Below are 27,834 nucleotides of genomic sequence, written 5' to 3' on the forward strand. Positions count from 1 at the left end.
GAATCTCCCTCCATTTGGGGGTCTTATCTGATATTGAGGTGTGAAGCCCAGAGCCGGTGCCTGGGTACCACCTCCCAGTTGGGGTGTGGAAAGCCAAGGAGGTCTATCAAAGATGAAATCAAACACAGCAGAGAACTGGAGAGCAATCAGGGCTGATATGGAACAGGGCACTGGGGCTGGGGGAAAAGGAGCAAGACCCCAGCCGGTCTGAGACGGCACCCAGATAACATTGGATGATCCAGGGTCTGCAGTCAGAAGCTTATTTCCCTTTGCAGTATTTTCCATTCTTTCTGGGGAAATTAAAGAGCAGTCTCAACTTGGTGACAACGATCTCTGAGGCTGGTCTCTGTCTCTTGTAACAGAGGATGTCCAGTGGCCTCAGACTCAAGGCCAGTCTCAGACAAATGCCACTGAGGTGTCACAGCAGCACTAGGTTTCTGTGTTTATTTTTATAGCTACCTTCTAATTAGAGCAAGTGGTTCTGATTTTCCACTGGGGGTCATCATAGTAAGTTTCTTTTTCAAATAAGGATACTGATGGGGAGCTCCCCCATATGGTTTCTTCGGACCCTTCTACCTTGCAGAAGGTTTTCCCCCTCCTTCTCTGCACCACACACACACACACCATAAATGTGTGACTTTGCGATGCACGGTCCCCCACCCCACACATTGTCGCACCTCTGAAGTCAAGGGCATCTTGCTCTCTTTTGGCCTGGATCGATGCTGACTTCCTTCAGAGAGAATTTGCATTTGTGGTGCAAGGTGCCTGAACCTCTTTGCCATCACGGCTCTGCTTGAGGTATTTTGGACCACATCGTGTGTATTTAGACCTTAAACTTGGGGGAGTAGAGCTTGCAGTCAAGTTCTGGGAGAAGATTCCCCACCCTCCACCCAGCCCCAAGTCTGATTCATGCCCTCCCTCCTTCATGGCCTTTTCTACAAAACAGGTTTATTCCACATTGACCCTTGTGTTCATTGGGGGCTAACTTTTGCTCCCAGCTTTTTGTTGGAAACTCCTACTAAACTCCCCATATTGGGCTTTTTTTTTCTTTCTTAGTGAATATTTGGTGCGTCTAAGGGCTGAGAGCATTCCATATTTGATGAAAGAACTTGTAAAATCAGCACGATCTTCTTTACCCTTATGTTATAAAAGAGTTGCAGCTCTTTTTGTTCTCCCATTTAACACTTTAATTTTCCACATGCCCAGAATTTCAAGAAACCCAGTCTCTCCCACTTGAAGTGTCCTTCTCCTGGAGTAAATTGAGATACTTGAAGGCTTTCTTTGTTTGAAGGTGTCAGTCTGTTTGGAACCTTCAGGAAGGAGCCTGGGACCAAAACCAGCCTGTACCATCCGCTCCTGACTCTGCTTGAGCCCAGGGCATTGGTCCAGAATCCACTTTGCTTGGGGGCCTGACAGCAGACTTCAGTCCAGGGCCTCCCAACCCATTGTCCCTCAGATGAGGTGTGGGGGGGGGGTTGATTCAATCTCTTCTACCCAGAGGCCCCACTGAGTATCTTCTTCCATCTCCCTTCAGGTTATGTCTACATAATCCAGCGAGGCCATTCAAGGGACAGTTGCCTGACAAATGAAAACCCACCCTAGGCAATGAGTTACATCATCCTAACCAGAAAACCTCAGGCAACTCCCCTTGCTCAAGATGCCTTGCGTCACAAACTCTTAAGGCAGGACTGCGTTCCAGCCCAGGATCCTCCCACCCTTCAAAGGATGACATACAGCCCATCCTGGGGACAGAGCTGGCCTTGAGGAGCAGTAGGTAACCTTTTGTTTTGCTGCGTTGGATCTACTGGAAAGAGGGGAGAGCTGTGTACTTAGGATAGTGGGTGGGAATATTTGCAAGCAAGGTCGAGGGGGAGGAGCAGAGAGAAAAGACTCAGAACAGGCGGCGAGAGAGACGTCTGTGAGGAAGCAGATTAGGCTTTGCTTGTGATGTGCAGTGTAAACCTCTCCAGCTAAAGTGAGTAAAGTGCATCTTCTTCTCCAGTGCTTTGGCAGCTGGGTTTGAGATGAAGTGGGTCTGGTGTCAAGGGGACAGAGGACACAAGCAGAGGCTTCCAAGGACACCCGGGAGCACCTCTGTTCAACACAGACGGGGACACAGGACGAGAGGAGGGGCTTATTCAAAGTCACCCAGCAAGCTAGAGCCCAGAGTGGCATGTCCTGCTTAGCATGAGTCCCAAACAGCCCAAGAGCAATGGTCATCCCAGCTGTCCAGCTTCCTTCCCGGGGACTCAGTACAGATATTCTTGGACGGTGAGTTCCTTCAGGGTGAAGCCCCGCAGGGCGGGCTTCCGAAGCTGGCTCTCCTCCAGCCTCTCCTGCAGGGACACAAAGTCCTTGCCCAGCGCGTAGGCCAGGCGGGCCATGGCCTCCAGCAGCGGGGCGTAGTAGCGGTGGCTCTCCCGGGCCTGCAGGCACTGCAGGGCCCTCTCCCCGGCGGCAAAGGCCTCGGCAGGGCGCTCCATGTCGCGGTGGCACACCAGCATGGCGCACAGGGACGGCACCAGCATCAGCGGGCAGTGGGACGTCAGCTTCTCCTGCAGCGGCACCACGCGCACCAGGATGTCCAGCGCCTTGGCGTACTGGCCCGCCCGCAGGCAGCCGAAGGCCTCCTTCAGCTCGGGCCGCGTCAGGAAGTCGATGAACTCGCGCGAGCGGCGCACGCAGCGGATGGCGTACAGCAGGCGCAGGTACTCTTTGAGGGCCAGCTTGCGCTCTGAGATCATCTCCTCGGTGAAGTTCCCCACCAGGAGCTTTTTGGGGAAGACGACATCTTCGATCTCTTCCCTGAAAGTCTTTAGGAGTTTTTTCTGGAGCCTCTCGAAGTCTGAATAGCGCCGTTCCAGGATGGCTTTGTTGCTGTCAAAACTCCCGGTCTGGATGACTACGATCTGGTACATCTGTGGTGCAAAGAGAGAGCGCCTTTGAGTACATCCTGACGGAGGGTTTGAACTTCCAGAGCGAGCCCAGGAAATAAAATAATGATCATCATTTAAAGCAGGCCCTGGAAATGGGTGATCGTTATCTGCAATTCTGTTTTAAATTGCCGTCAGCATTGGCTGAGCTGTAAAAGCGAATCAAGACAAGAGTCAAACGAAGAATAACAAACAGTGACACAGAGGCATCCTGGGCCAGGAGGAGCGGGGACCTGCTGGGCTGGGGGGCCTGGGGGTGCTCTCAGTCTTACATGGTCAAAACTGGGCCTCAGGTTCCTGGACTGGGAAGCTTGGATTAATAAGGTCTGTGTTTTGCAAGTGTGGAACTCCGGGGAGGTGGTGTTAGGTGATCTATTGGCAGTGATGTTAGTACAGTGAGAAAATTATTCCTTTATCTTCTCTTTTAAGAGAATGCTGATTAGGGGCACAGACTGCCTGGGTTATAATTCCACCACCATCTTGCTGTGTGGTTTTAGGTAGGGACTTTAACCTCTCTGAGCCTCAGTTTTCCCATCCATACACTGAGGATAGGAATGGTGCCTGCCTCACTGGGTGAGGATTAAATGAGTTAATAACCATGACATGCAGTCAGCACACAGTGTCAGCTATTGTGACCATTCCATCCCAATCAAGGGGGGTAGGTGTGGGGGGAGAAAGGCTGTGTGGCTCTTCTGTAGTCATTAACCTTTCCCCCAACGTGGGCTGAAACTCCGTTTCCACAAAGAGAGCAGCCCCCAGGCACAGCTTTCCACCAGCCACCATAACCAGCCAGAATTTCGTACCAGCACTGAGCTTTCCTTGTGTTTACTTTTATAATGACCTTTTCTGATGCCATGGGATTCTGGTTTTTCCATTTAAGATATTTCCCTCTGAAATACATCTATTCAGTGTCTTAAAAGAGTGATCCACTTTAAAGAAAAAAAATTAGGTAAAGAATAATAAAAATGATACAGGGATGTCAAATGCAGTGAAGAAGGGACACAGAAACTGGGTAACATGGATTAAACTGGGGCTGAATCCTTCTTAGGATCAGGGACCTTGACTCCTACGTCTCCAACCCTCACAGTGCCGTGAGGGGGACCATTTTCTCCATAACCCTGTGAGTTCATGTGTGTCAACCCATTTCACGATGGGGAGACTGAGGCTCCACCAGCCTTGCCCAGGGCCAGGATAGAGGTGGTGAAAGGCATGCCATGATTTCCTAGTCTCTGCTTACCACAAACTTGGAGACCCTCCTCTCCTCGATGCGGGCAGACGCAATCTCAAAGAGCAGTTTGACGTGCTTCCAGCAGCACTTCTCGCTGCGCCAGTACTCCTGCAGCTCCCGGGTGGTCATGTTGGAGTTGGAGCTTGGGCTGCTGTGGACATCTGGAAGGACCGCACCCTTAAGGACTAGCATGGGTCAGTGCGCTTTGGGGGCAAGGGCTTGGGGACAGGATCCGGAAGAGCTGTGAATACCTCCCTCCCCCATCCCACCATTTATAGGCCCAGTTGGGCATCAGCCAGGCCCCTGCACACAGCCCAGCTGAATGCATCCTGTCGCTGACGACCTGGCAGAGCCCATTGTCTCCAGGTGGCTTCTTGGTTATGAAACTGGAGCGTGTTTGGGATGCATCGTCCACTTTTGGCCCTTGTGAAATCCCATGCTCCTGGAGAGCAGGGATGTAGATGGTTTGTTTCTGCCCTCCCTACAGCCTTGACTCCGTGGTCATCGCCCGCTGAGCACACACCAGCAGACGGCGGAGGGAGTTGAGAGGATGCTGAGGCTCCAGGCTCAGCTCCTAAATCTCATCTCATTTCCCACACTCTGGGCTTTTTCTTGCATCAGCCACCCCTTCTGCCTTAAATGCCTCCTCCTCTTTCCCTTCTGGGAAAACAAAGTGTTTCTTAAACCTCACTTGAGCCGTGGGCCATTCTGAGAATCTTGGGAAAGATTAGAATCATTTCTCACCCCAAATGCACAAATCACTATAAAATTCATTTCAAGGGATTTGTGTCCCAGGAGCCCTTCTCCAACATGTCCAAGACCCAGCCCACTTATCCCTTCAACCACCCCCTGGCGTTGGAGTAAGAGCCTCCCACCTTGTCCCCGTAGCCCTTTCCGTGGGATCTTACATTATATCCCACAGGTCTGTTTCCCTAACTAAACACGGGGCTTGTTGGCTCCTGTTTCCCCAGCGCCCACACAGGGCCAGGTACAAGGCAGGCATCTTGAACCATGGCATGAATATGGTGGATAATTTTTTGCTCCAGGAGATGGCGCTGTAGCAGATGGGTCAGTGCCCTGCCACTCCCCTTGGTACTCATTGTTCTGGAACATCCCACTGGCTTCCCACTGGACACACCTACGACTCTCCCCGTGAGGGCTTTCTCCAGCCATATTAGCATGCTGCGGAAAGTCCCTCAGCTGATGGAGGATGGGCTGGTGGATCGCAGCCTGGCCTCCCTGCCTCTGGGATGGGACAGTCTGAGGTGTGTTCCATGCATTCTCCCAGAGAACCCCCGTTGGGACTGGACCCCACCTGCCCACAGTGGTAACCTGTTCATCAACACTCTGTTCTGGCTTGCTGCCCTTCCTTTCCTCACCTTCCCAGTCCCTGCCATACCTCCTGGGATCATCTCCCAGATATCTCCCCAAGTTAAGTGAGCTGTCTTGCTTTCTGATGGCATCTGCTGAAGCAACCACATTGGTATTTCGTATGTCTTCAAACCTCTATCCCCCGACCCTGCCCCAAGCCTCAAGCCCACCTAAGTGCTCTTCAGGTCCTGGACGTGGGAGGTCTGGGCCAGGGGCCGCTGCTTTTGGCTTGGTCCCCGCCATGCACTGGTGTATAGGTTCTGTCCATCCAGGGCTCCCGTGGTGCTTGGGATTTGCCATGCTCCAAGGCTGCCGGGGGGACAAGAGAGGAGAGTGAGTCCCTACTCCTGCTGGGGTGCCCGGTGGGTCCTGGGGTGCCTAGTCCCCACTGCTGTGCCCTCCACTGCCCACCTGGCTGTCCACGCAATGGCCAGATGGCAGCCTGGCCCTTGGCTGGACTGGATGTCTCCTAGGCTGAGCAGAACCTTCTCTTAACGTTAGGATCTTTATGTTATTGAGTTGCTTCGAATTTTAAATGAGGTGATGTCAAGCAAACATAATGGCTTTCATGACTACTTGGGAGAAAGATGCTGGCTTGTCCAGAAAAACGTGCTAACACTCCATTTTATATTACACGTGCATATGAAATTTCAGTGTCCAAAGCAGGGAGATTGGGATGTATCCTTTCCTTCCCCCCAACCCTTTTTATCCTTTAGCAGACATTTACTAACATGTTATACCCACTTCGTATGCACCTAGGCTGTTCGCATCCACAATAATCTGTCATGATCCCAGTAACAGATGAGGAAACTGAGGTTTAGCCCAAGGTCACGTGGCTGGTCTGTATGCCCAACAAGCAAAGCCAAATTCTCACAACAGGCTAGCTCCACCCGCTGCGCTCCACACCTGCTCTCTCACTTAATCCGAATCCATGTACAGGAGGAGTTTTTCATCTCCATTTGATGATAAAGAAAATGAGTTGCCCAGGATCAAGAGCTGGTCATTGGTGGACAGGACACAGATGCAGGCTGCTCTAACTTCAGACTCCTACACCCCGCCCCCTTGCCCCAATACTCAGGGGAGGGCAGGCAGCAGGAGTCCTGGGGTTCAGTTTATGCATAATTCTGTCTATGATCCAGGCAAGGGAACAAGGTGAGCAGTGCCTGGAAGTTACTGAACTCCTCTGGGCCCCAGTTTCCTACAAAAGGGGCCTGATAACAGCCCCCACCTTCATGAGGCCGGTGTGAGAGTTAAGTCAGGCGGACTATGCAGTGTCAGCTCAGGGCCCTGAACATATCAGGCATCATATAATAGTCCCCCTTGTCAGCATCTGACACAGGACAGATGCTCTGGGAAATATCTGAGAGATATATGACTCTGAATTAAGATCTGGGAAAGCTGAGCATGAACCCAGGGCTTAGGATAAAAATCAAATTCAGCAGCCAAAGCAGGCTCTCCATTTTCTCTCATGGGACGGATTGAGAGTGGAAAGTGTCAAGGAGAAAGTTGTCATTGGTGCATCCATGGAGTCTCTAGGCCTCAGTTTCCCTTTCTGTGAAATGGGGCAAACAATCCTGTCATCCAAAAGCTCTTTAGGGACAGCTGTACAGGGGGCTCTGCGGGCCCTTCCCTCCCCTCTCCACAGCCTGGAGAGCAATGATGTCTAGACTTTACAATAATATATGGCAAGTGTTGGTGCTGTCGGCTTGGGAACCTGCCCTTGGCCTAGGGTGACAGCAGCTTCCCAGTCCCTCTGCCATCCAGCTCCACGAGTGATCACCCTATTCCTTCCCTCCTGAGATGCCTGAGCATCAATTCTCCCTCCCAGGGCCACCTGCCATGTCCAGCCTTCTTCTGGTGGGCACACAGGGCACCTTTCAGAGCCCATGCTACCTTTCTGAGAGGGCGGCAGGGGACTTTCCATCAGATTGGAGACTCCAGCAGAGTAAACACCCTGGTCTGACCTGGGAGACAGACGTTTATGGTCATTGGAGGGGCACACTGACAAACGTGAGCACGCATCAGAACCTCCTGGGGGAGGCAGTGGCGGTGCTGAGGGTTTGTCCAAAGCTGACCTCCTGCTCCCAACCTCAGAGAGTCCAACCTAGCAGATCTGAGGGTGAGCCCTGGAGTCTGCATTTTCACAAGTCCTGAGAGCTGTGCTGACACAGGGGCTCCCTGGCACCACTTTTTGAGAAACACAGGTGTGGTGGATTATTCCCCAAGCTCAAGCTCAAGCTCAATGGTGGAGAAACAGTTGGCACTTCAGAAGGAATCGAGGCAACCTAAATGTCCATCAGCATATGACTGGATAAAGAAGAAGTGGTGTATACACACACACACACACACACACTAGAATTGTGTATCTATACACAAAAGGATACTACTCAACCATAAAAAAGAATGAAATAATGCCATCTGCAGCAACATGGATGGACCTGGAGATTGTCATACTAAGTGAAGTAAGTCAGACAGAGAAAGACAAATACCATATGATACCACTTATATGTGGAATCTAAAAAGTGGCACAAATGAACTTATTTACAAAACAGAAAGAAATTCACAGACATAGAAAACAAACTTATACTTACCAAGGGGAAAGGGAGGGAGTCTGGGATTTGCAGATACTAACTACCATATATAAAATAGATAAACAACGAGGTTTATCTGTATAGCACAGGGAAAGATATTTAATATCTTGTAATAACCTATAATGAAAAAGAATATGAAAAGGGATGTATGTATAACTGAATCACTACGCTGTATACCAGAAACTAACACAACATTGTAAATCAACTATATTTCAATTTAAAAAAAGGAATTGAGATGATGGAGGGTCAAGGAGCTGCTCCCTGCTCTACCGCAAGTCTCCAAGGGGAGCCCGGTGTACAGAGGCTGTCACAAACCCTTCTCCGTCCCACCCTGCCCCCAAGGAGTACTGAGGGAGAGTCAGAGGAAGAGGAGGCTCAGGCCACAGGTGGGCAGAGGCCCACTGAGCTTGAGATCAAACACTGACCTGAGGCCTCTGGTCCTGTGCGTGTCCAAGGGTCTGGGAGGGGTATCACATGGCCCCCCTTTGGCTCTCTGTTCCAAGCTCCGGGCGAGCAGGCTAGTGGCTGTGGCTTTGCTAAGTTCCCCGTATGAAAACAGGAAATAGGCTGTGTGATCCGCTCCTGGTCGCCTCAGTCTATTGGCTGATGAAAGATAGTAGTGAACTCAACTGGCAGACAGCCTGAGGCTGCCCCGCTGGGCAGGGCTGGGTTGGGCAGGGTGGGCCTGGACCTCAGTTCCCACAGCCTTGCAGCAGCCTGGCTGACCCTCAGGGTCCTTGACTATCTCTGGCATTTGGACATAAATTCCCTAAGCTCTTTACTGTTCATTATCCTACCCTGTGAGCAAGGCATTGAAAGATGGGGAAACTGAGGCTTGGAGCAGAGAGCTGGTGGGACACAGAGCCAGTGCCTGATGAGAAAGGGAGGTGGGGTAGACTTACCTTTATCGGGGCGAAGCTGCATCTCATACATCTGACAGAAAGTACCAGGGAAGCCAAACCTCTGGGCAATAGTGTGATTTGTGGCCAACAGTATTGTGGCCTAGAGGGCAGAAGGCCGGGACAAGACTGAAAATAAAACCTCTCCAGCCCCCAGAAAGGGCCACCCTGTGCCTCTCCCCAGCTGAGAGTCCTCCCCTCCCCGGTTCTGATTGTGATGGGGGTCATTTCCTTGCTTCTCTTTGTAATGTACCACCTACGAACAGACTCCTGAACAATCGAGTTTCGTTTTACTCGTTTTTGAATTGTATGTAAATTGAGCCACACATACTGTTCATATGCATTGGTGCCTTGCTTCTTTCATTTCAGCATTAATGTGAATAAGATTCGTCAATGTTTTGCGGGTAGCTGAAGTTTTTTTCATCTTCACTGTTGTGAATACACGTTGTTTGAATACACCAGTACTTACCTTTTGTGTGTGTGTGTCTGTTGACGTGCATTTGGACTGTTTCTAGTTCGGGCCACCGTGATCAGTGCTGCTGGGAGTATTCTTACTCATTCATCCAGGGGCACATGTTTATCTGGGGAGAAATTACTGGGTCTTAGAGTATGAATAAACTTCAGCTGTACTGGATTACGCCAAGCCGCTTCCTGGGTGGCTGAGGCATCTGCCGTCCCACACGAGAGTTCTGGTACTCCGCATCCTCACCTCCACTTGTTAGGGCCAGTATTTTTTTATGTGAGCCGTTCCCCAATGGATACGTGGTGGTGTCTCATCACGGTTTTAAATTGCATTTCCCTAATGACTCGTGATCCTGAGCATCTTTTCATGGGCTTTTTTGTTTGTTTGTTTTTTTTGCCATCCTTATGTCCTCTTTGGTGAAGGGTCTGTTCGACTCCACTGCTCATTTTGATTAGATTATTTTCTCAGTGGTTTGTGGGTGTTTTTTTTATGTACTCATTTGGTGGTTCATACACTTCCCAATATCCTTTCCCATCTTGTAGTTTGCATTTGTGCTTCTTATGGGGTCTTTGGATAAATAGAAGTTGTCAACTTTAAAGTATTCAACCGTATCAATCTTTCACAGCCAATGTCATATCTTAAGATCATGGACATTTCTCCTTTATTATTCTTTATTGTTATTTCTTTTTAAATTAAAAAAAACTGGGGGGTGGCGGGTATAATTAGGCTTATTTCTTTTTTTAATTAATTCATTGTTAAACGGAAGTACTGAGGATTGAACCCAGGACCTTGTGCATGCTAAGCACCCACTCTACCACTGAGCTACACCCTCCCCACTTATTGCCATTTCTGTGACAGCTTCACAGGCCACTGGGAGGCTTCAGATGAATTAAGATGTGCAAAGCACGCTGATACATAGTAAGCACTGTACAAGTGCAGGAAATTCGTGTTATTCTAAAAAACATTCTAGTTTGGCTTTCTCACTTGGGGCTCTATCATGCACTGAGAGTAAGTAGATTTTTGTGTGTGGTGTGAGGGAGGCGGGCCAGTGAATTCCCCGCCCCATGTGCACCTGCTGGCCTTGTTTATTGAAATGGCCACCCAGTCCACTGCTCTGCAGTGCCATCACTGTTATAAAAACAGTATCCACACATGACAGGGTCTGCTTAGCTCAAGGGGAGAGCCATCAACAGTGTGCCTACGAGCTGGTGAGCCCCTTGAGAACAGGGACCGCATCTCTCCCGATGGCCTGATATGGCCGGGAGGCGCGGGCTTTATGTAGAATAAGATTAAAACTCCCTCTCCCCTCCTCCTTCCGCTTTCCAGTCTTCTCCGTTACTCTCTGCCCGGGCCTGGAATCTGCCAGACGCCAGGGTGGACTCTGAGCCCTTCCCTGCAGCTCTGTCAGCCTATCACCCAGCAGCCAGCAGCCATGAGGAACAGTCTGTAGAAGCCACTGCTTCCTCTTCTGGGGGCGGGAAATGCTTTTTGGAAACCCCCAGGCACCCAGGGGAGCCTGGCCTGCATAGGAAGGACCTAGCTGCACCAGAGTGACCTGGAGATGCCCCCTTGGCCACCTGCCAGGTGTTGGCTTCTGTCTGCAGCACAGTGCTCTACACCATGTACGTGTCTACAGGGCAGGCAAGGCCTCACTGTCATGGGGGGACAGGAGTGGGTGTCCCACTACTGCAACATCTGGAGCCAGATGGTGAGGAGGGGACACCGAGGGGCCTGAGGGGTCAGGACAGGAAGTGCTGGAGTCTCAGGGTCTAGGTGTCTCTCCTAGAATTCACACCGCTTGGACCACTCGGTGGTGGCCTCCCACTACATCCCGAGTAAACCGGACCCCCTGCTGAGGCCTCCGTGATCCGGGGCTTGCTCCTTTTCTGACCTCATGTTGCACCCCTCCTGGCATCACTGAGCGCACACCAGCCCTCCTGGAGGGCTTTCTGTTCCTCAAACGTGTTTCAGAGCCTTTGTCCTCACCATTCCTTCAGCCGGTAATGTCCTTCTCTGGGTTCCTTCCATGATGGGTTCTTTCTCATCCTCAGGGTGTAGCTTGATGGTCTCTCCTTTGTGCAGCCTTCCCTGACCCTTCTGTCAAGACTTATCATCATTTTGCTTGTTTGTTTACTTGTTTATTGCCAGTCTCAGACACCACGATGGCAGGGACTTGGTCTGTGTCAGCATTCTGTCCCCGGCACCCACCACAGCATCTGCCACCTAGTGGGTGCTCAGTGATTATGTGAGTGAATGAATGAGTGGGCCAATGCAGAGACGTGGAGATCAGGGCTGTGACTCCAGCTCAGCTCTGACTCACTGTGAGTCCTGGCCAGGCCACCGCCCTCTCTGAATGTCAGTTTCCCTAATTGCAACGTGAGATTAAATTAAATTGCAAATCAATGAGGTGCTTGTTGGTAGGTGAAGCAAAATTTGTTTGTGTCAGTGTTGTTTTTCTATAGCTGGGTAAAGACACGTTAGGCTTTTAAAAATCTCAAAGTTTCTTAATACTGCAAGATTTTAAAGCTGAGGGTCACAGACAGAGTGCGCTGTGGGGCTGTGGTTATCCTGAGACATAGCAGGGGGGCCAGAGTGCAGGCCTCATTTCTACACTGCAGACTGGGGAAAGCCCTCTGGCCCTCCTGGGCCTTGTGCAAGCTCAGGACTGTCAGCTCTTCTGATCTGTGTAAGGATTCATGGCTAGTATGTGGAGAAAATCTAACTTTAATTATCAGCAGAACACAAACACCTTGTGTTCCTGGGAGATCTGTTTGCTTAGGTGAAGGCTTTGATGAGTTTGGGTGGGAGTTTAGGGCCATCATATGTAATTTGAAGGTTTGCACCCTGCACAGAGCGACTCAAGAGGGCAGGAGTGGGGCTGAAATCCAGCCTTTACTCCGCTTTGCCAAGCCGGCTTTGTGTCCATGCAGGTAAAAGGAGTGCCTTTTTCTAATTTGAAAATAAGCATGATGTGGGCTGGCTGTGAGTGAACTAATTATGGAGGATCGAGGAGCTGTTTTTCAAAGACAGTTTGTTCAGCTGGTGGAACTTGTAAGCTTGGGGCTATAACAAAGGATTTGAGAAAATGAAGATGATTCTGGAAACCATATGGGGAGGGGGATAAGAGAGAGGAGACACAGTAAGGGGTCTGTGGAGGAGGGGAGCTGGATTTGTTGGTTGTCTGATTTTCAGCAAGACCTGCCCAGTTCACTGATGAGCTTGGAGTTGGGTTAGGGCTTGAGGTGGGGTGAGGGGACAAAATGCGGGGTCTGGTCTTGAGGAGGGGATGGGGTGAGACCAGAGGCTGGTCAAGGGCCCCAGGTAAATCAGGTTCTCCAGGCTTGCGGCAGCTCAGTAGAGAGCTGCCTGCTCTCCTGTGTCTTTCCATCGTGCATTGTCTCTCTTTTAATAAGTCATTCAACAAACTTGGGCCAAGCTCTGGGTCAGAAGATGGGGAAAGGATGTCTCAAGCAGTGGAGAAACAGGAAGGACACATGGAGCATGAGCTAAACCAGAACAACATGTAGGCTGAGAGCAAACAAGACCACGAGCAGGCTGCTCCTTGGCAGCTCAGAGGACTGAAGACTTCCATGGGGGACATTGGGGGTCTGGAAAGCTTCCCTGAGGGAGGTGGGCATTGAAGGATAGGCAAGTCCCAACAGAAGGAGGGAACAAGGGATGTGAGCTTAATTCACAGGTCCACCATCCCACAGCTGAGTCTTCTTAGGGAAATTATTTACCTTTTGGAACTTCAGTCTCTTCTTCTTGAGAATATGGACAAAGAATAGTACCTATTCCATAAAGATGCTGTGAGGATCATATGATGGATAAGGGTACAGTACCTGGCATATAGTAAGTGCTCAATAAATAGCATTCATATTATAGAGTGTTCAGTGCTTACCACGTGCAAAGCTCTACCTATGTATTCCTCATGACAAGATCTAAGTGGATGATTCGCACCACTGAGCTGTTAGGGAAACAGAGGCCAAGTTTAAATAACTCGCCCAAGGACATAGAGAGCTGAAATTCAAATCCAGGCTTGCTTGAGCCCAAAGCCTATGCTATTCAGCCTGTTGCCTCCCACTGGGGCACTGAGCAAGCAAAGCACAGAGATGGGAGGACCAAGAACTATAAGGATGCTGGATGCTGGTGTATCATGTGTTCATTCATTTCGTCCTGGTTGTGGAAGGGTCTGGACACTGGTGGGTCAGTGGGCTGCTTGGAGCAGGTGCCCAGCATGGAGACTGTGGCCCAGTGTGAGGCTGGGGTTGAAGAAAGATTATTTGGAATCATCAGAATGGCTGGGAGCTCTTGCCATACCCTGGTGAAAGATGGCAGTGATTTGAACCCAGGTGGTAATGGTAGATAGAGTAAGGCGTGAATTCTGGATATATTTTGAAGGTCAAGTTGACAAATTTGCTCCCAGGATGGGTGTGGGGTATAAGAGAAATGAGTCAATTAAGTTTTCCAGGTTCAGTTGCTTTGTCACTTTTCCTAAGTAACTTGCTATTATTGGGCATTTAGGAGGCTTCCAGCTTTTTGCTGTTATAGATAATATGGTAGTGAACATCCTTGAAGAAGATCTATACACCATCTGGAATGATTTTCCTGGGGTATATTTAGTCCCTCCTCATGCAGCGTTTCCCAGCCTCAGCCGACTGTGCACCACCTGTGCAGGTATTTACCTGGAGGCAGTGTAGGCTAGTCGTTTGAGCATGAACTTTGGTGTCAGAGCCTACCTTGGCTCTGCTGTCACTATTTGGATAGATTCATTAACTTTTTTGTGCTTCAGTTTCTTCCTCTATAAATTAGGGTAATGGTAGTCAATACTCCATAGGTAGAATTAAGTGAGTTAATGTCTGTAAAAAGCACTAGACAATGTCAGTTCTTTTCCTTGAAGGTGAATTCACATTTAAACATTTCCAAGAACAAATGTTTTAAAAAGAACGTTTATATGAATACCTTCAATGAAAAACCAGTGATCACTTGCTGGGAAGAGTAAGAAATCAGAAAATACAATAAGTTTAATGTAAACAGAACAGCAGTGGTAAATTCTAATTAGGTACTGTTGCAGAGCTAAGTCGACCAGGCAGTGTTAGGGAGGAGTTCAAGCCCTATTGGTGCCAAACTGAGATGGCTTGCCTGAACTTAGAAGAATCGAAAGAAAAATGTAGAAAGAGGAACTTTAAATGTCTTGTCCACTCTTACCAAACATGTAACTATCACACCCCGGAAAACCCTGTGCTGGGACTTCACAATATTAAGGCTTTAGATGACTATGGACTTACTGACCCTCAGAGGGTGCGTGGTTTAATACTGTCCCAACAGCCTTCCTAGTTTTTCCATTCGTAGTTTATCTCCGTGTGTGTGTGTGTGTGTGTGTGTGTGTGTGTGTGTGTGTGTGTCTGTGTGTGTGTGTGTGTGTGTGTGTGTGTGTGTGTGTGTGTGTGTGTGTGTGTGTGTGTGTCTGTGTGTGTGTCTGTGTGTCTGTGTCTGTGTTGGGAAAGGGACTTGTCCTGAGAGACTCTTCCATTCCCTTCCCTCCGGTTGAAAGGTGGCTCAGGAAGGGGACGCATCTGTCCCAGGTCACATAGCACAGGTCGTCCAGCCCCGCAGTGCGCCCGGTCCCTCCTCAGCGCTCCGTTGAGAACGATCTAGGGGAAGGGGCGGGGCCAGGCCGGGGCGGGGCCGAGCTCCCATTGCATCCCGGGCGGGAGCTGAGCCCGGGAGTCGCAGCTCCCACGGCGCGCGCGGAGGAGTCAGTGTGCTGGTGGTGAGTGCTCCCGAGCCCAGCGCTGGGGCGGCGGGCAGACGGCAGGCGCTGAGGGGTCCGCCTCCGGTACTGGGACATCTGGCTTCTGAGCCGTCCAGGCCGCCGGGCTTAGAGAGGGGCTGCCTCAGTTTTCTCTTTGGGAGTCCCCGGGTCTAGATGGAAGGTGGAAGGAAAGGGGGCGTTTTGAGATTGGGGAGCCTCCTGCCGGGCTGTAGTTAACAGAAGATGAGGAGCTTGGGGACGTGGAGAGAATTTCAGCCTCAGGAGCCTCTGAGGTCTGGAGAGAGGCTGTGATTTGGGGGTGGAGGCGGATTGGGGTGGGCGGAACGTGCAGGATGAGAAGTCCTGAGGTTCCGGGCGGGCCTGGGAATGAAGTCAGGCTTCAGGTCTGAGCAGGGTCTACTCTGTTCAGTCCCTCCTCTCTCCCTCAGTTTCCCCACTTTTACCTTGCCTGTGAATGGGTTGTTATAAGTGGGCGTGCCAGAGTGCCGGTTTGCTCTCTAACCCTACCTGTGGTCTGGTAACTCTCCTGGGAGACTCCTGCCTCCTCCTCTTCCCTACCTTGGTGGGTGTGGAGACCCTGGCTCAGCCCCCATCCCTGCCCAGGCAGGCCCACAGCATCTCATCCTCTGTGCCTTCATCCTCTCCTTTGCTCTTCACATTGAGGAATAGCCATCTGGTCCTACTTGCTTTGCAACAAACTAAAAGGCCTTCCCATCCTCTCCAGGAGGGCCTCTCACAGCTGGACCCTTGGCTCTGAGTCTGCTCTTGCTTCTCTCCCTCTTTCTGAGCTCTTAGGCCGTTCCCTGTGGTGGCCTCCATCTCCCCATGGGCTGTTACCTGGCCACAGGGTCCTTGTCCCGTAGAGGGGAGAAGCTCACCATGTCACCAATCCCCTGACCCCTTTGTAAAAACCAGAGTGGCATTCCTGTTGCTTTTGCTCTCCTGTCCCAATCACTCTGCCGCTAAGTTTGTTGGTTACTCAGATCCCCTTAGCCAATCTGCACACTGGGATCTCAGGTGGGAAGGGACCCCATCTAGCCCACTGATGCCCCCACTCAGTGCAGGATCCCTCTGCTGCATACACTCAGTGACGGGGGGCTCATTACTTCTGAGGCACAGTTCAGTGTCCTGCTGCTCTGGCTTCAGTTAGCTAAAATCTGTGGCTTGCAGATTCTACCTCTCCTTTCACTTCTGCCTCTGGAACCATGCAAAGTGAATTCATTCTTTTATTCACTCACACAGTCTTTATCAGTGCACTGGATGAGACACTGGGGATATAGTAATGAAAAATTCAGACCAAATTCCTTGCCCTCATGGGGTTTGTATTCTAGAAAGGAGTTGGACACCAGTCCAATTCGTAAATACACAGTGTGTCAGGTGGTGAGAAGTACTATGGACAAAAATGAAGCAGGCAAGGAGGATGAAGTGTTGGGCTGGGTATTGTGATTTTATAAAGCATAGTCAGGGAGGGCCTCTTTGAGATCATGACAGTGGAGCAAAGCCTTGAAGGAGGTGAGGGGGGAGCTATGTGAATATCTGAGGGAGAAGACAGTGCACCCACAGAGAGAAGAGCGTGTGCAGAAGCCCTGGGGCAGAAGCATGACAGGTGGGAGCAGGTCTGGCTTGTTCTAGAAACAAGGCCAGTGTGGCTGGGGCAGGGTGGGCGAGGATTAGTAGGAAAGGAGCACAGAGAGGTAAGGGGTGGAGAGGTGGGGATCCACTGCATGCAGTCTTGAAGGCCACTGGGAGGGCTTTAGTGTTCACTGAGTTTAGTGGGAGCCACTGGAGGGCTTTGAGCGGAGGCATCACCTACTCTGACCTAGATGTTAGCAGGTTTATCTGGCTGTGGGCAAGAGATAGTCTTTAGGGAGGTGAGGGCAAAAGGGTGGGGGGACCAGTGAGGGGATCACAGTTGTCATTCTGAGGAAAGACCATGGGGCCTTATACCCATGGCACAGAGGTGGTGAAAAAATATGAGATTTTCAGATTTGGGATGTATTTTCAAGGTAGGGGAGATAGGATTTGGGATGTATTTTCAAGGTAGGGGAGATAGGATTTAGAATGTGAGAGAAAGGTGGAGTCAAAGATGACCCAGAGATTTTTTGTTCTGTGGAGCAGACATCAGCTGAGATGGGAGCTGTTTAGGGGGAAGATCTGGAGTTTGGTTTTGATGACCATTAGGCAGTTGGAAAAGTTTAGTGGGGAGGTTGGAACTGGAAATAAAATTTGGGGCATCATCACCTTATAGCTGATATTTAAAGCCATAAGAGCAGGGAAGCTCACTTAGGGAGAGAGTGATGCAGAGAAAAGAGATCCCACCAGGGAGTTCTGAGCTCTCAGCATTGGGAACCAGCCAAGGAGACAGAAAAGAGCAGCCAGTGAGATGGGAGGAAAAACCAGAGAGTTGGCGTTTTCTGGATGGCAGTCAGGGAGGTACTTCAAGGAGGAGAGAGGGAGTGATTAACAGATGGCTTGAGTCTGCCTCTTTCTCCTGGTGCCCTGAGCCAGCGAGGTGAGGACTGAGAATCCAGCAACCTGGAGGTCACTGGTGACAACTACAAAAGCAGCTGGAGTCAAGGGGGACACGATTGGAGGGGATAGGAGAGGAGGACTTGAGGGCAGCAGTACAGACAACAGACAAGAAAAGCTGCTGTGAAGATGGACAGAGAAATGGGGTTGGATGGAGAAATTCCAGTATGTCTGTATGCTGGTGAGAACTGCTCTCCCAGAAAGAAGCTCGGTGAAGAGGGCTACAACGGAGGCTGGCTGCCGAAAGTGAGGGGGATGGGTCCAGTGCCCCAGGGGAGCGTGGCCCCAGCTGAGAGCCCGGAGATTCCAGAAGCTGTGCTTCAGGGCCTCCCTCTCTCCTGTCTGCAGCTGCCTCAGGCTGAGACTGCAACACTTAAGTAAATCCATGGGCTCAGGATTCCAGAGAACTGGGTTGGCTGTGTCTCAGGAAGGAAAGAGGTGTCAGGACTTGGCTTGGGGATAAAAGAGGGCCCGTGTGGGCTGCCCCTTCCACTTGACCCTCTGTTTCCACAAGGAAGTGCCCTTTTCTTTGTACAGACCTCACCTTCCTGGAGGAAAGACGATAATGACTCCAAAGTGGCAGTGATTGAAGTAGAGAAGAAAAGGCAGTGGAGAGAGGCTGATTTATTTCATCTGAAGAGGGGAAGTCTGAGCAGGGAATAAAGTGGCAAAAGGCAGGATTTTAGGGACAGTGTTAATGAAATAGGTCATGAGTGGACATCTGTTTTCTCTCATTCCCAGTGGAAACAGAAGCAGGAAAAACTTCAGTTAGACATAATGAGGAACTTCCTGAACTGGGTAGTGGGGACAGCAACAAGGCCTGGTCCTCCCTGCTAGATGAGAAAAGACAATGCCTTCTTAGAGACGGGTGCTGGCCAAATTGGTTCTTGGAGATTCTCCTGGCTCCGAGGTTTCCAGAAGAAGGCCAGGACGGAGATGGGACTTTCCAGCTACAGGGAGGATAGAGTGCCAAACCTTATGGCTTGGGCCTGCCTCTTTCTACCTTTTCCCTAACATCACTAGCTGGACATGTGTGGCTCAAGCCAACTGGCTGACCTAGACTTGGTGTGTTTGGGAAGGGCCCCTGCTTCCTTGTAGCTTGTCCCCTTGTGGGCGAGCACATCTGTGGGTGTGCCCATTGTCTAGGGGTTTTCCCAGGAGGGAGGTAGGGTCTGTGGGCCAATCTAGACCTTCCAGTCCTGTGCCACGCAGCCTTGCCTTCCTGCTAAAGGCCTGCCTGCAAATGACTTGGCCATGCCTGCTTCCCCAAGCCTCATGATCTTCGATGGGGGACAGGGTGGTCCAGGCTCTCCCAGTGTGGAGGAGACAGCAGCTGTCCATCCTCAGGCATCCTCTGGGTGAGAGGGGCAGGTGTTGTCCTATCTCATCTTAACTCTTCAATGTCTTTAATTCCTGGCTGCACACATGCCCTGCAGGCATTGGGTCAGAGAGAGAGCTCTGACCCAAATTCTGGGTTATTTCCGGAGGGGTGGGTGGTTCTTTTCCCTAGGACCTGGGAACAGGGGGTGATGGGGCTGGCATTTCCACAGCTGAGGACCACTCCAGGGTCAAGCTCAGAGCTCCTCCTACCTGCCCCGTTCTCTCCTCTCCCCTCTCCCCACCTCTACCCTCTTGACTCCTTTGCTTGGCAGTGGACACAGGGAGGAGGCCTGCTTGGCCAGAGAGAATTGTGTCACTTCCTAGGTTTACGGTGGCCTCTGCATCAGGGATGCCCTCCTTCCCAAGTGGCCAGACCCACGGGTCACCTCATTGCCTTGGTTTCCTCCTCTGGCCAGCACAAGGCTTCCAGCCTAAGTGTTGGCAGCGTTCTGAGCTGGGGACTGCTCCTTTCCCTTACTTTGGCTGGCACGCGAGGACAGGCACAGAATGTTCCAGCCCCTCCCCTCCCGCAGTAGATGTTCTGATTCATGAACATTCCCTCCGAGCCTCCCCTTGGCCCAGCCCTGTGCCAAGCTTAGCGGTGCCAGGATGAGTAAGACCCAGGTTTCAACTTGGGCCAGGAAAGGAGTTAGACACATAAACAACCAATAAGAAAGATGCAGTCGCTCCAGGCTCCTTGGCGTCTGCTCCCTCAAGTACCTTGGAATGTCCCTGTTTTGTAGAAAGAAGCTGGCATTCCTCTTCTTTCCATGCCTACGTCCTTTCGCTTTTATTTTCTGTGGGCCACCAGCCCACATCCCTGGACTCCGTGACAGTCGCAGAATAGACCTTGCTGAGATTTTCTCTGCCTCATGGGGACACTTCCAGGGCTGGAAGCTCCATGAGATCGCCTCCTGCAAATCTCCAGAACCCTGAGTCTGACGGCTGAGCCCAGAGTAAGCCCCTGACAGAGGTGACAGCACATAGTGTGCGGTGGTGACTGGTGAGTTGCGGGGGGATATGAGGGCTTGGGCCTTTGGGAAGGGGCAGTGAACTGGGATCAGTGCACCCATAAGCTTTGAAGTGACTTAGTTTGTACCATGAGTTTTGCTTCACCTGGGGGAGATCTTTATGGCAGTGTTCTGGGTCTGCCCCGTGGGGTAGCGGTGGGTTACCTACAGAGTCATGGGCTCGGGCTCCTGTGGGGTACCCAAATAGAAGGGAATTAAAGGCATGCATTCTGGAGTTGCACTGCTTGGGTTCAAAGCCTAGCTCTACCTCATCTAGCTTTGAACCCTTATCTTTTTCCAAGCCACTTAGCCTCTCTGTGCCTCAGTTTCTTCATCTGTAAAATGGGACTTCTCCCAGTACCTACTTCAGAGTGGTTGGGAGGGGTCAATGAAGTCACATGTGAAAGCACTTAGAATGGGGCCTGCCACATAGCATGTGGATAGTATGTATTAGCTATTATTGAAGAGAGAGCTGCTATAGCCTGAGTTCAACCAGCATGGAAGGGCCAGAGGCCCTACGGGCCATACAGCCTCAAAGAGGATAGATTCTCTGGTCCTTTGGGAGACATTGTTCCTAATATTAGCTCAAGCCTTTTTAAACTTCTTAAACAAGGGGTGAAGCCTAGATGTGTGAGCCAGGGGCCTTGATTTAACTCCTGACTGCTTCAAACCCTCTGCAAGACCTTGAGCTAGTTTTTTGCCTTCTCTGGTCCTCAGTCTGTACATCTGTACAGTGGGCAGCTTGGATTGGTGATGTCTGAGGGTAGAACCAGGGCTGACTTGGACTCGGGGTTGGGGAGCTGACTTGCCCTCTTCCCTACCCCCCACCTGCTTCCTGAGAAGTCCTTCCTGTACTGACCTCATTCTCCTCCCCAGATTGTGAAATGTGCTCTCATGAGGCTTTCCAGGCCCAAAGGAGCCAGCTGGTGGAGCTGCTGGTCTCGGGGTCCCTGGAGGGCTTCGAGAGCATCCTGGACTGGCTGCTTTCCTGGGAAGTTCTCTCCTGGGAGGACTATGAGGGGTTCAGCCTCCTGGGCCAGCCCCTCTCCCACTTGGCCAGGCGCCTCCTGGACACTGTCTGGAATAAGGGTGGTTGGGGCTGTGAACAACTCATCACAGCTGTGCAAAAGTCCCAAGCTGACAGCCAACCCCCCGAGCTTTCTGGCTGCTGGGACCCCCACTCACCCCACCCAGTCCGTGACCTCCAGAGGCACCGGCCAGCCATCGTCAGGAGACTCTACAGTCACGTGGAGGATGTGCTGGACCGGACGCAAGAGCAGGGTTTCATCAGCCGGTACGAAAGTGATGAAATCCGGCTGCCTATCTTCACATCATCCCAGCGGGTAAGGCGCGTCCCTCTTGGCTAATCAGTATTCACAGGAAAACGGTGCTTAGTTGCCAAGACTAATTCTTGAAGTCAGCCCTACGGGGAGACGTGAGTCGTGGTGCTCCCCCTTTAAAGGTAGCCAGGCAGGGAGAAGTTGCTCTGGATTTCTGGTATCATACCACTTCTGATGAGAGGCAGTGTTGTGTGGTGGCCAGCATCGTGGGTTCTGGAGTCGGGACGGCACAGGCTCAAGGCGTGTGACTTCAGACTTCTCTGTGGAAACTCTCCATCCTTAATCTCTCCTGTCTCAGATTCTGCATATGTGAAACATCAGTAAGGTTCTGGGGAGAATTCAGTGAGGTGAGCTGTGTAACACAACGGTGTCCACATAGCAGACACTCATAAGCATTACCTTTGGCTACTGTCAATTCTGTTTTCAGTGGTATTCTGTACTTGTGCACTTTTATTGCTGCCTGCTTTAAATTAACAGCTCAACAGGTCCTCAAAATTCATTTTATCAAATCTGTATTTAATAATTACTATAGCATGCTATGTACTAATATAGTTTAAATGCCCGCATAGGATTTCTAATATGAAATTGCATTAGATCATAGACATTTGGAGTTGGGATATAATTGCCTCTGAAAATCCTATTTCACAAGGACAGAAGAGCATCTTTTGGGTATTTCTGAAACTCTTTGTTTTATTTTCCCCCAAATAGTGAACCTCAGTCCTCCTGTGATGCAGGTGGAACAGTCATTAATACCCCACTTTATGGATTAGGAAATTGAGGCCCAGAAAAGGGTTTGAATGAGCTTACAGTAGTTAATGAGAGGGCCACTGCTGGACCTAGTGCCTTGGCTTATTCGTTCATCATTAATTTATTCATTCATTTACTCAACCAGAATCTATTTTGATACTTACTACATGCCAGGCTGTGTCTTAGAGCTTATTGTGTTCAGACCTTATATTATACATAGTAGGTACTCAAGAACTACTTGTTGATGAAATACATGAATTGTTAGAGAGGAAGGGTGTAGCTCAGTGGTGGAGTGCCTGCTTAGCACACACAGCTCCTGGGTTCAATCCCAGTACCTCCATTAAGACAGAAATAAATAAGCCTAATTACCTCCCTCTCAAAAAAAAAAAAAAAACTGAAAATAATAAATAAATTTAAAAAAATACATGAATTATTGAATGAATGAATGAATTAGAATAACATGAGATTGATAAGATGGTCTGGGTTAGGGGCTTTCTAGCCTTTTTTTTTAATCTATTTTTTAAAATATGTATGTGTTGTCCAAGTGAGTTTAGGTAAGCCTAGTTGAGGCTGATGGAATAAGCCTGTCCAAAGGGTATATAGCTCAGTGGTAGAGTGTATGCCTAGCACGCATGAGATCCTGGGTTCAATCCCCAGCACCTCCATTAAATAAATAAGTAATAAACCTAATTACTTCCCCCCACAATAAAAGTAAAAAAATAAAAAATTAAAAAAAAAAAAACTGGTTCAAGATGGCCAAGTATTTATAGAGTAGACATGATGCGGTCCTCTCTCACTAGTGTAGCTGAAACCTACAGTTGTACCCTAAGCACCATCTCCTTGAGCCTGGCCTTGTGGGAATTACAGAAGACATGTTTGTTATTGTACCTACCTTGGTATTTTTTGTGATCTGTTGCTGGGATTGAATCAGCCCACATGGTTATAGGATTGTGCTTGTCATCTTTTTTTTTTTTTAATTGAGGTGTAGTTGATGTACAGTATTATGTGCTTTTTACCTTTGATCAAGTGTCCAACAGTGTGGTCTAGTGTGGAATGCTCTGGGGTTTAGAGAAGGTGGCCTAGAACTCTAGGCCCTGGAGGGGACAGGCATGATTAAAGGAAGTATTTGGATGAATGAGGAAAAGAAAGTAGGAGAACTCAGGGATCAAAGGAGGTGGGAATCAGAAAATATTCAGAACCAAATTATAATGGGAATGTGATTTATGAAAATTTATGGGTTGCAGCTAAAACAGAACATAGAGGGAAATTTATAGCTTTAAATGTTTATATTAGGAAAGAAGAAAGGCTTCATTTCAATGAGAAAAGAATCCATTAGCTCATTAAAATGAGGCTAATAAAAGGGCTAGGTAGATAGCAAAAACATGGCGGATAGGCACTGAGATGAGCAGGTAGAAAGACAGCAGACAGGAAATCTGAGAATTATGAGTTTACAAAGGAACTGAGCTGCCTGAGACTTAAGTTTTAGAATCCAGCTCTCTCTGAGCCTCCTGTGAGCTCTGGCTCTCTGTGATTCTCTAACTCGGTGGCCTTCCTTCAGTGGCTGAACTTCTGATTTAATGTGAGTGGTATTTGCGGTTTATCCAACTCACTCCCCCGCTAATCCAGGACTGCCTTGTATAGTCTCATAAATTGACCTTGTAATATCCTATAAAGAGGTGGCTGTCATGGATTGCAGGTTGAAGGCTTAAAAAAATGCTGTGAAATGAAACAAAGTTCAAGTTAAAGAACTAAATCCCTAACTACCCATGATTACTATTTACTGAGGGAGTGTCTACTGTACCAGGCACTGTGCTTAGCCCTTTACATTTATTATCTCATTTAAGCCACACCACTGCCTTCCGCTGGTGTAGTGTGGCTACACTCTTCCTTAACAATGCAGAAACTGCCCAAGTCACCCACTGAGAAGTGGCCCAGCCAGAATTTGAATCCATGCCCACCGGTCTCCAAAGCTTGTGGTCCTCTCTCTCTGACATGAAACATGGGTGCTTCTCATGGTAAATTTACTCATTTGGGCATAACAGTTGTTAGCAAACCTGAGTCTAAACACCAGCTGTAATACCAGCTGCCCATCTGACTCATGCAACTGCGGAAGTTGATGGGGCGAGTGTCGGATGGAATGGCTTGGCTCCTTCACGAGGATCTTAACTTAGCATGTTTAACTTGGGAAAGGTACCCACGCCTGCAGAAAAGTATCTACTTTCGTATGTTATGGTATAAATATGTTCCCATCACCCAGGTGAAGAAATAGGTTGTTACCAGCACCTGTTCCCTTCCTCAATTGCATGCCACTAGCCTGACTTTTGTGTTAATCATTTCTTTGCTTTTTTTCTGTATAGTTTTAACACCTTGTAAAATAAATCCCCGATGGATAGTTTTGTTTTGAAAAGCTGAGTAGCAAGCACAAACGTAGCTGTGTCAGGAAAGGGCAGGATTGTCTTTCCTTTTTAGGTGAAGACTTCCAGGAGCAGGGAGGCTGAACAGGGTCTGGGGGTTTACAAGGGCCCATCTGGGAAGTCAGTGGGCAAGGTGATGAGTGAGTCCTGGGACATGGAGGGCTCACTCCAGCTGGTGGATCCGGTTCGGAAGATGCGAGTCAGGGGCTGGGTGTCCAGCAGGAATATGATCAGAGGAAGTGGGCTGCTCTGGATGTTCAGTTGTAAGCTTGCCAGTGGCTCTTCCAGCATGCAGGACCAGGGCCAGGCTCCACAATTCTGTGGGGTGAGGTGAGTGTCCTTAGCTGACCCAGGCAACATGGGCTAAAAGAAAGAATGATAGTAGACCATGGTACAGACAAGCCAAGTATCGGTAAGGGTTAGATCCAGGCCTGCCTGGACACCTAGGAAGTAACTGTTCTTAACATGTCTGAATCCTGAGTTACACTGCTCCGATCTCTCTGGACTGGTGGCCCTGTACTTGTAGGCTGGAGCTGTCATCCAGAAATTTCCTGCATGGTCCTCTTGTGTTGGTTCTCTTGTACCTTTCTTTTTGTTGGTTTGCTCTATTTTGGTAGATCATGTCCTCCAGTCAGTTCTTTAGAACGAGTGTATGGGAGTTAAAATCTCTAAGCTCTTACATGTCTAAAAGTTCCCTTGTATTTGATTGGCAGTTTTCCTGGGTATAAAATTCTGCCATTTTGGCCATTATTTTCCTTCAGAATTTTTGAGAGCATTACTCCCTTATCTACCTTTTCCCAGAGAAGAATTGCTGGAAGAATTTCAAAACCAATGATAACTCTTTCTGGGAACTTGTAAAAATTTCCTTTGGTCCCTAACATTCTGAAATGTCACAGCTATGTGTCTTAGTGTTCTTCCAATGTACTAGGTCCCCAAGAAGCATTTTGAATCTGGAAATTCATGTCTTTATGTTCTGGAAATTTTTCTTAATTAGTTTATTGATGTTTCCTTCCTGTTTTTTCCTCTTTTCTCATTATAGAACCTTATTTATTTATCTATCTATTAAGTTTCAGGTGTATCATATCTATATACTTTACAAAGTGACCACCACCACAAGCCTAGTTACTATCCATCACTGTACCTTTGACCCTCTTCACCCATTTTGCCGACTCCCCAACCCCCTTCCCATCTGGTAACCATTAATCTGTTTTCCATGTCTATGAGTTTGTTTTTGTTTTATTTTGTTTGTTCATTTTTTTTAAGTTTCCACATATGAGTGAAATCATATGATATTTGTCTTTCTCCATCTGACTTATTTCACTTAGCATGAGACCTTCAAGGTCCATCTGTCTTGTCACAAATAGTAGGATTTATTTCTTTTTTATGGCTGAGTAGTGTTCCACTGTGTGTGTGTGTGTACACGACATCTTCTTTATCCATTCATCCATCAGTGGATTCTTAGGTTGTTTCCATATCTTGGCTGTTGTAAATAATGCTGCAATGAACATAGGGATGCAGATACCTTTTAGAATTAGTATTTTCGTGTTCTTTGGATAAATACCCAGAAGTGGAATAGCTGGGTCATATGTAGTTATATTCTTAATTTTTTGAGGAATCTCTATACTGCTTTCCATTGCAGCTGCACCAGTTTATAGTTCCATCAACAGTGTACAAAGATTCCCTTTTCTCCACATCCTCCTCAAGTCTTTGAGTGCCTACTGTGTGCCAGGTACTCTTCTAAGTGTTGGGGATACATCAGAGAACAAAACAAAGTGGAAAAAGATCTTTGTCCTGGAGATGCTCACATTCCAGTGATGGGGGAGAGAGATAGACAATAAGCAAAAGAAAAAAATGACAGAGTAGGTTAGAAAGTGATATGTACCATAGAAAATAAGTAGAGTGGGTTTGGGGCTTGACAGTTGCAGGGTATGGTGGTTAAGTGATTGCAGTTTTAAACTGAGTGGTCAGGGAGAACTGAGGAGGTGAAATTTGAGCAATTCTAGAAGGAGATGGAACGAGTCACGTGGATAGCTGGGGGAAGGGAATTTCGAATTGGGGGGACAGCAGGACAAAGGCCCAGAGGTGGGAGCATGCTTGATATTTTCAGGAAGCCAGAGGCTGGTGTGCTGAATGGAATGAGCAGGGGAAGAGGAGTAAGAGGTGAGGTCAGAGAAGTAACCAGCGTGGTCCAGATGGTTACAGCCAGGACTTTTGCCTGTTTGCAGCCTGATAGATTACAGCTGGACTTGGGCTTTTAATCTGAGAAAATGCTGGGACTGTTAGGATGTTTGTAACAGGAGTGGTATGACCTGGCTATCATTTTTAAAGAATTACACTCTGACTATGGTGTTGAGCGTAGATTGTGTGCCTGGGGACAGAAGCAGGGAGATCAGATAGGCAGGCTTTGCAGTTTTCCAGGTGAGCAGTAATGGTGGCTTGGACTAGGATGGCGGAAGGTGACAAGAAGGAGTGGGGCTCTACAGCTGTGCATACGACATGGTAGACATAGACCATCCGGCTACTGAGCACTTGAAATGTGGCTGGTCCACAATAAAATTGTTTCAAAGACTTAATATGAAAGAAAGAATGTGAAATAGCTCACCAATTTTTGTATTGATTACATGTTAAAATGGTAATATTATAGCTGTATTGGGTTAAATAAGACATAGTAAAATCAATTTCTTTTTTTTTTTTACTTTAAAAAATGTGACTAGTAGAAGACTCAAAATTGCACATGTGTCTTGCATTTGTGTTCTGCACTGTGCTTCCAGTGAGCAGTGCTGTGCTGGATACATTTTAGAGGTGGAGCCAATAGGAGTTGTTGGTGGATCTCAGGGGAGAGGCTTCAGGGGTGACTCCAACACTTTGGAGCTGAGCAACTGGAAGGATGGGGGTCATATTATTAGCTGAGACAAAGAAGGCTATGGATTTGGCATGTGCATGTTGATTAGGACTTTAGTTTTGGATGTTTTAGGTTGGAGGTTAAGTTGATAAGACATCTAAGTGGAGATGGTCAGTAAGCAGTGGATGTGCATGTTCAAGGCCCAGGTGAACAGTTCAGTTTGGAGAGGGGAACATGGGGGTCATATGCAAACATGGTATTTCAAGGCTCTCGATGAAATCACCTCTCATCTAAGTGATTTCTGGCTTCCA

At 48.9% G+C, this 27,834-nt stretch overlaps 2 protein-coding genes across 12 annotated transcripts in view; one reads left to right on the forward strand and one right to left on the reverse strand.

Moving 5' to 3' along the window:
- Positions 1 to 992: 992 nt before the first annotated feature.
- On the reverse strand, positions 993 to 9,736 carry SNX20 (sorting nexin 20). 2 transcript variants are annotated; one of them, XM_006183536.3, is made up of 4 exons: positions 8,549 to 8,680; positions 5,703 to 5,841; positions 4,171 to 4,322; positions 1,002 to 2,918 (listed from the first exon to the last, which is right to left on the reverse strand). In XM_006183536.3, exons 2-4 carry the CDS (start codon positions 5,830 to 5,832, stop codon positions 2,250 to 2,252), a joined length of 951 nt encoding a protein of 316 aa, XP_006183598.1. In that variant the 5' UTR covers positions 5,833 to 5,841; positions 8,549 to 8,680; the 3' UTR covers positions 1,002 to 2,249. The 2 variants fall into 2 exon arrangements, with proteins under 2 accessions (XP_032342174.1, XP_006183598.1); XM_032486283.1 differs by lacking the exons at positions 5,703 to 5,841; positions 8,549 to 8,680 and adding an exon at positions 9,732 to 9,736 and having other exon boundaries at positions 993 to 2,918; positions 4,171 to 5,691.
- Positions 9,737 to 15,197: 5,461 nt separating this feature from the next.
- NOD2 (nucleotide binding oligomerization domain containing 2) overlaps positions 15,198 to 27,834 on the forward strand; it is a 35,796-nt gene continuing 23,159 nt past the window's right edge. For 2 of the 10 annotated variants that reach the window (XR_004322397.1, XM_032486287.1), the window contains exons 1-2: positions 15,273 to 20,173; positions 21,057 to 21,523. Coding sequence is in view for 7 of the 10 variants with exons in the window: in XM_032486287.1 (XP_032342178.1) it covers positions 21,065 to 21,523 (459 nt within the window). In the remaining 3 variants the exon portion in view is untranslated. The other 8 variants (XM_014558251.2, XM_014558252.2, XM_032486284.1 and 5 more) reach the window with 7 other exon arrangements.

This window comes from Camelus ferus, chromosome 9, assembly GCF_009834535.1.
Source record: "Camelus ferus isolate YT-003-E chromosome 9, BCGSAC_Cfer_1.0, whole genome shotgun sequence".
Classification (NCBI taxonomy): domain Eukaryota; kingdom Metazoa; phylum Chordata; class Mammalia; order Artiodactyla; family Camelidae; genus Camelus; species Camelus ferus.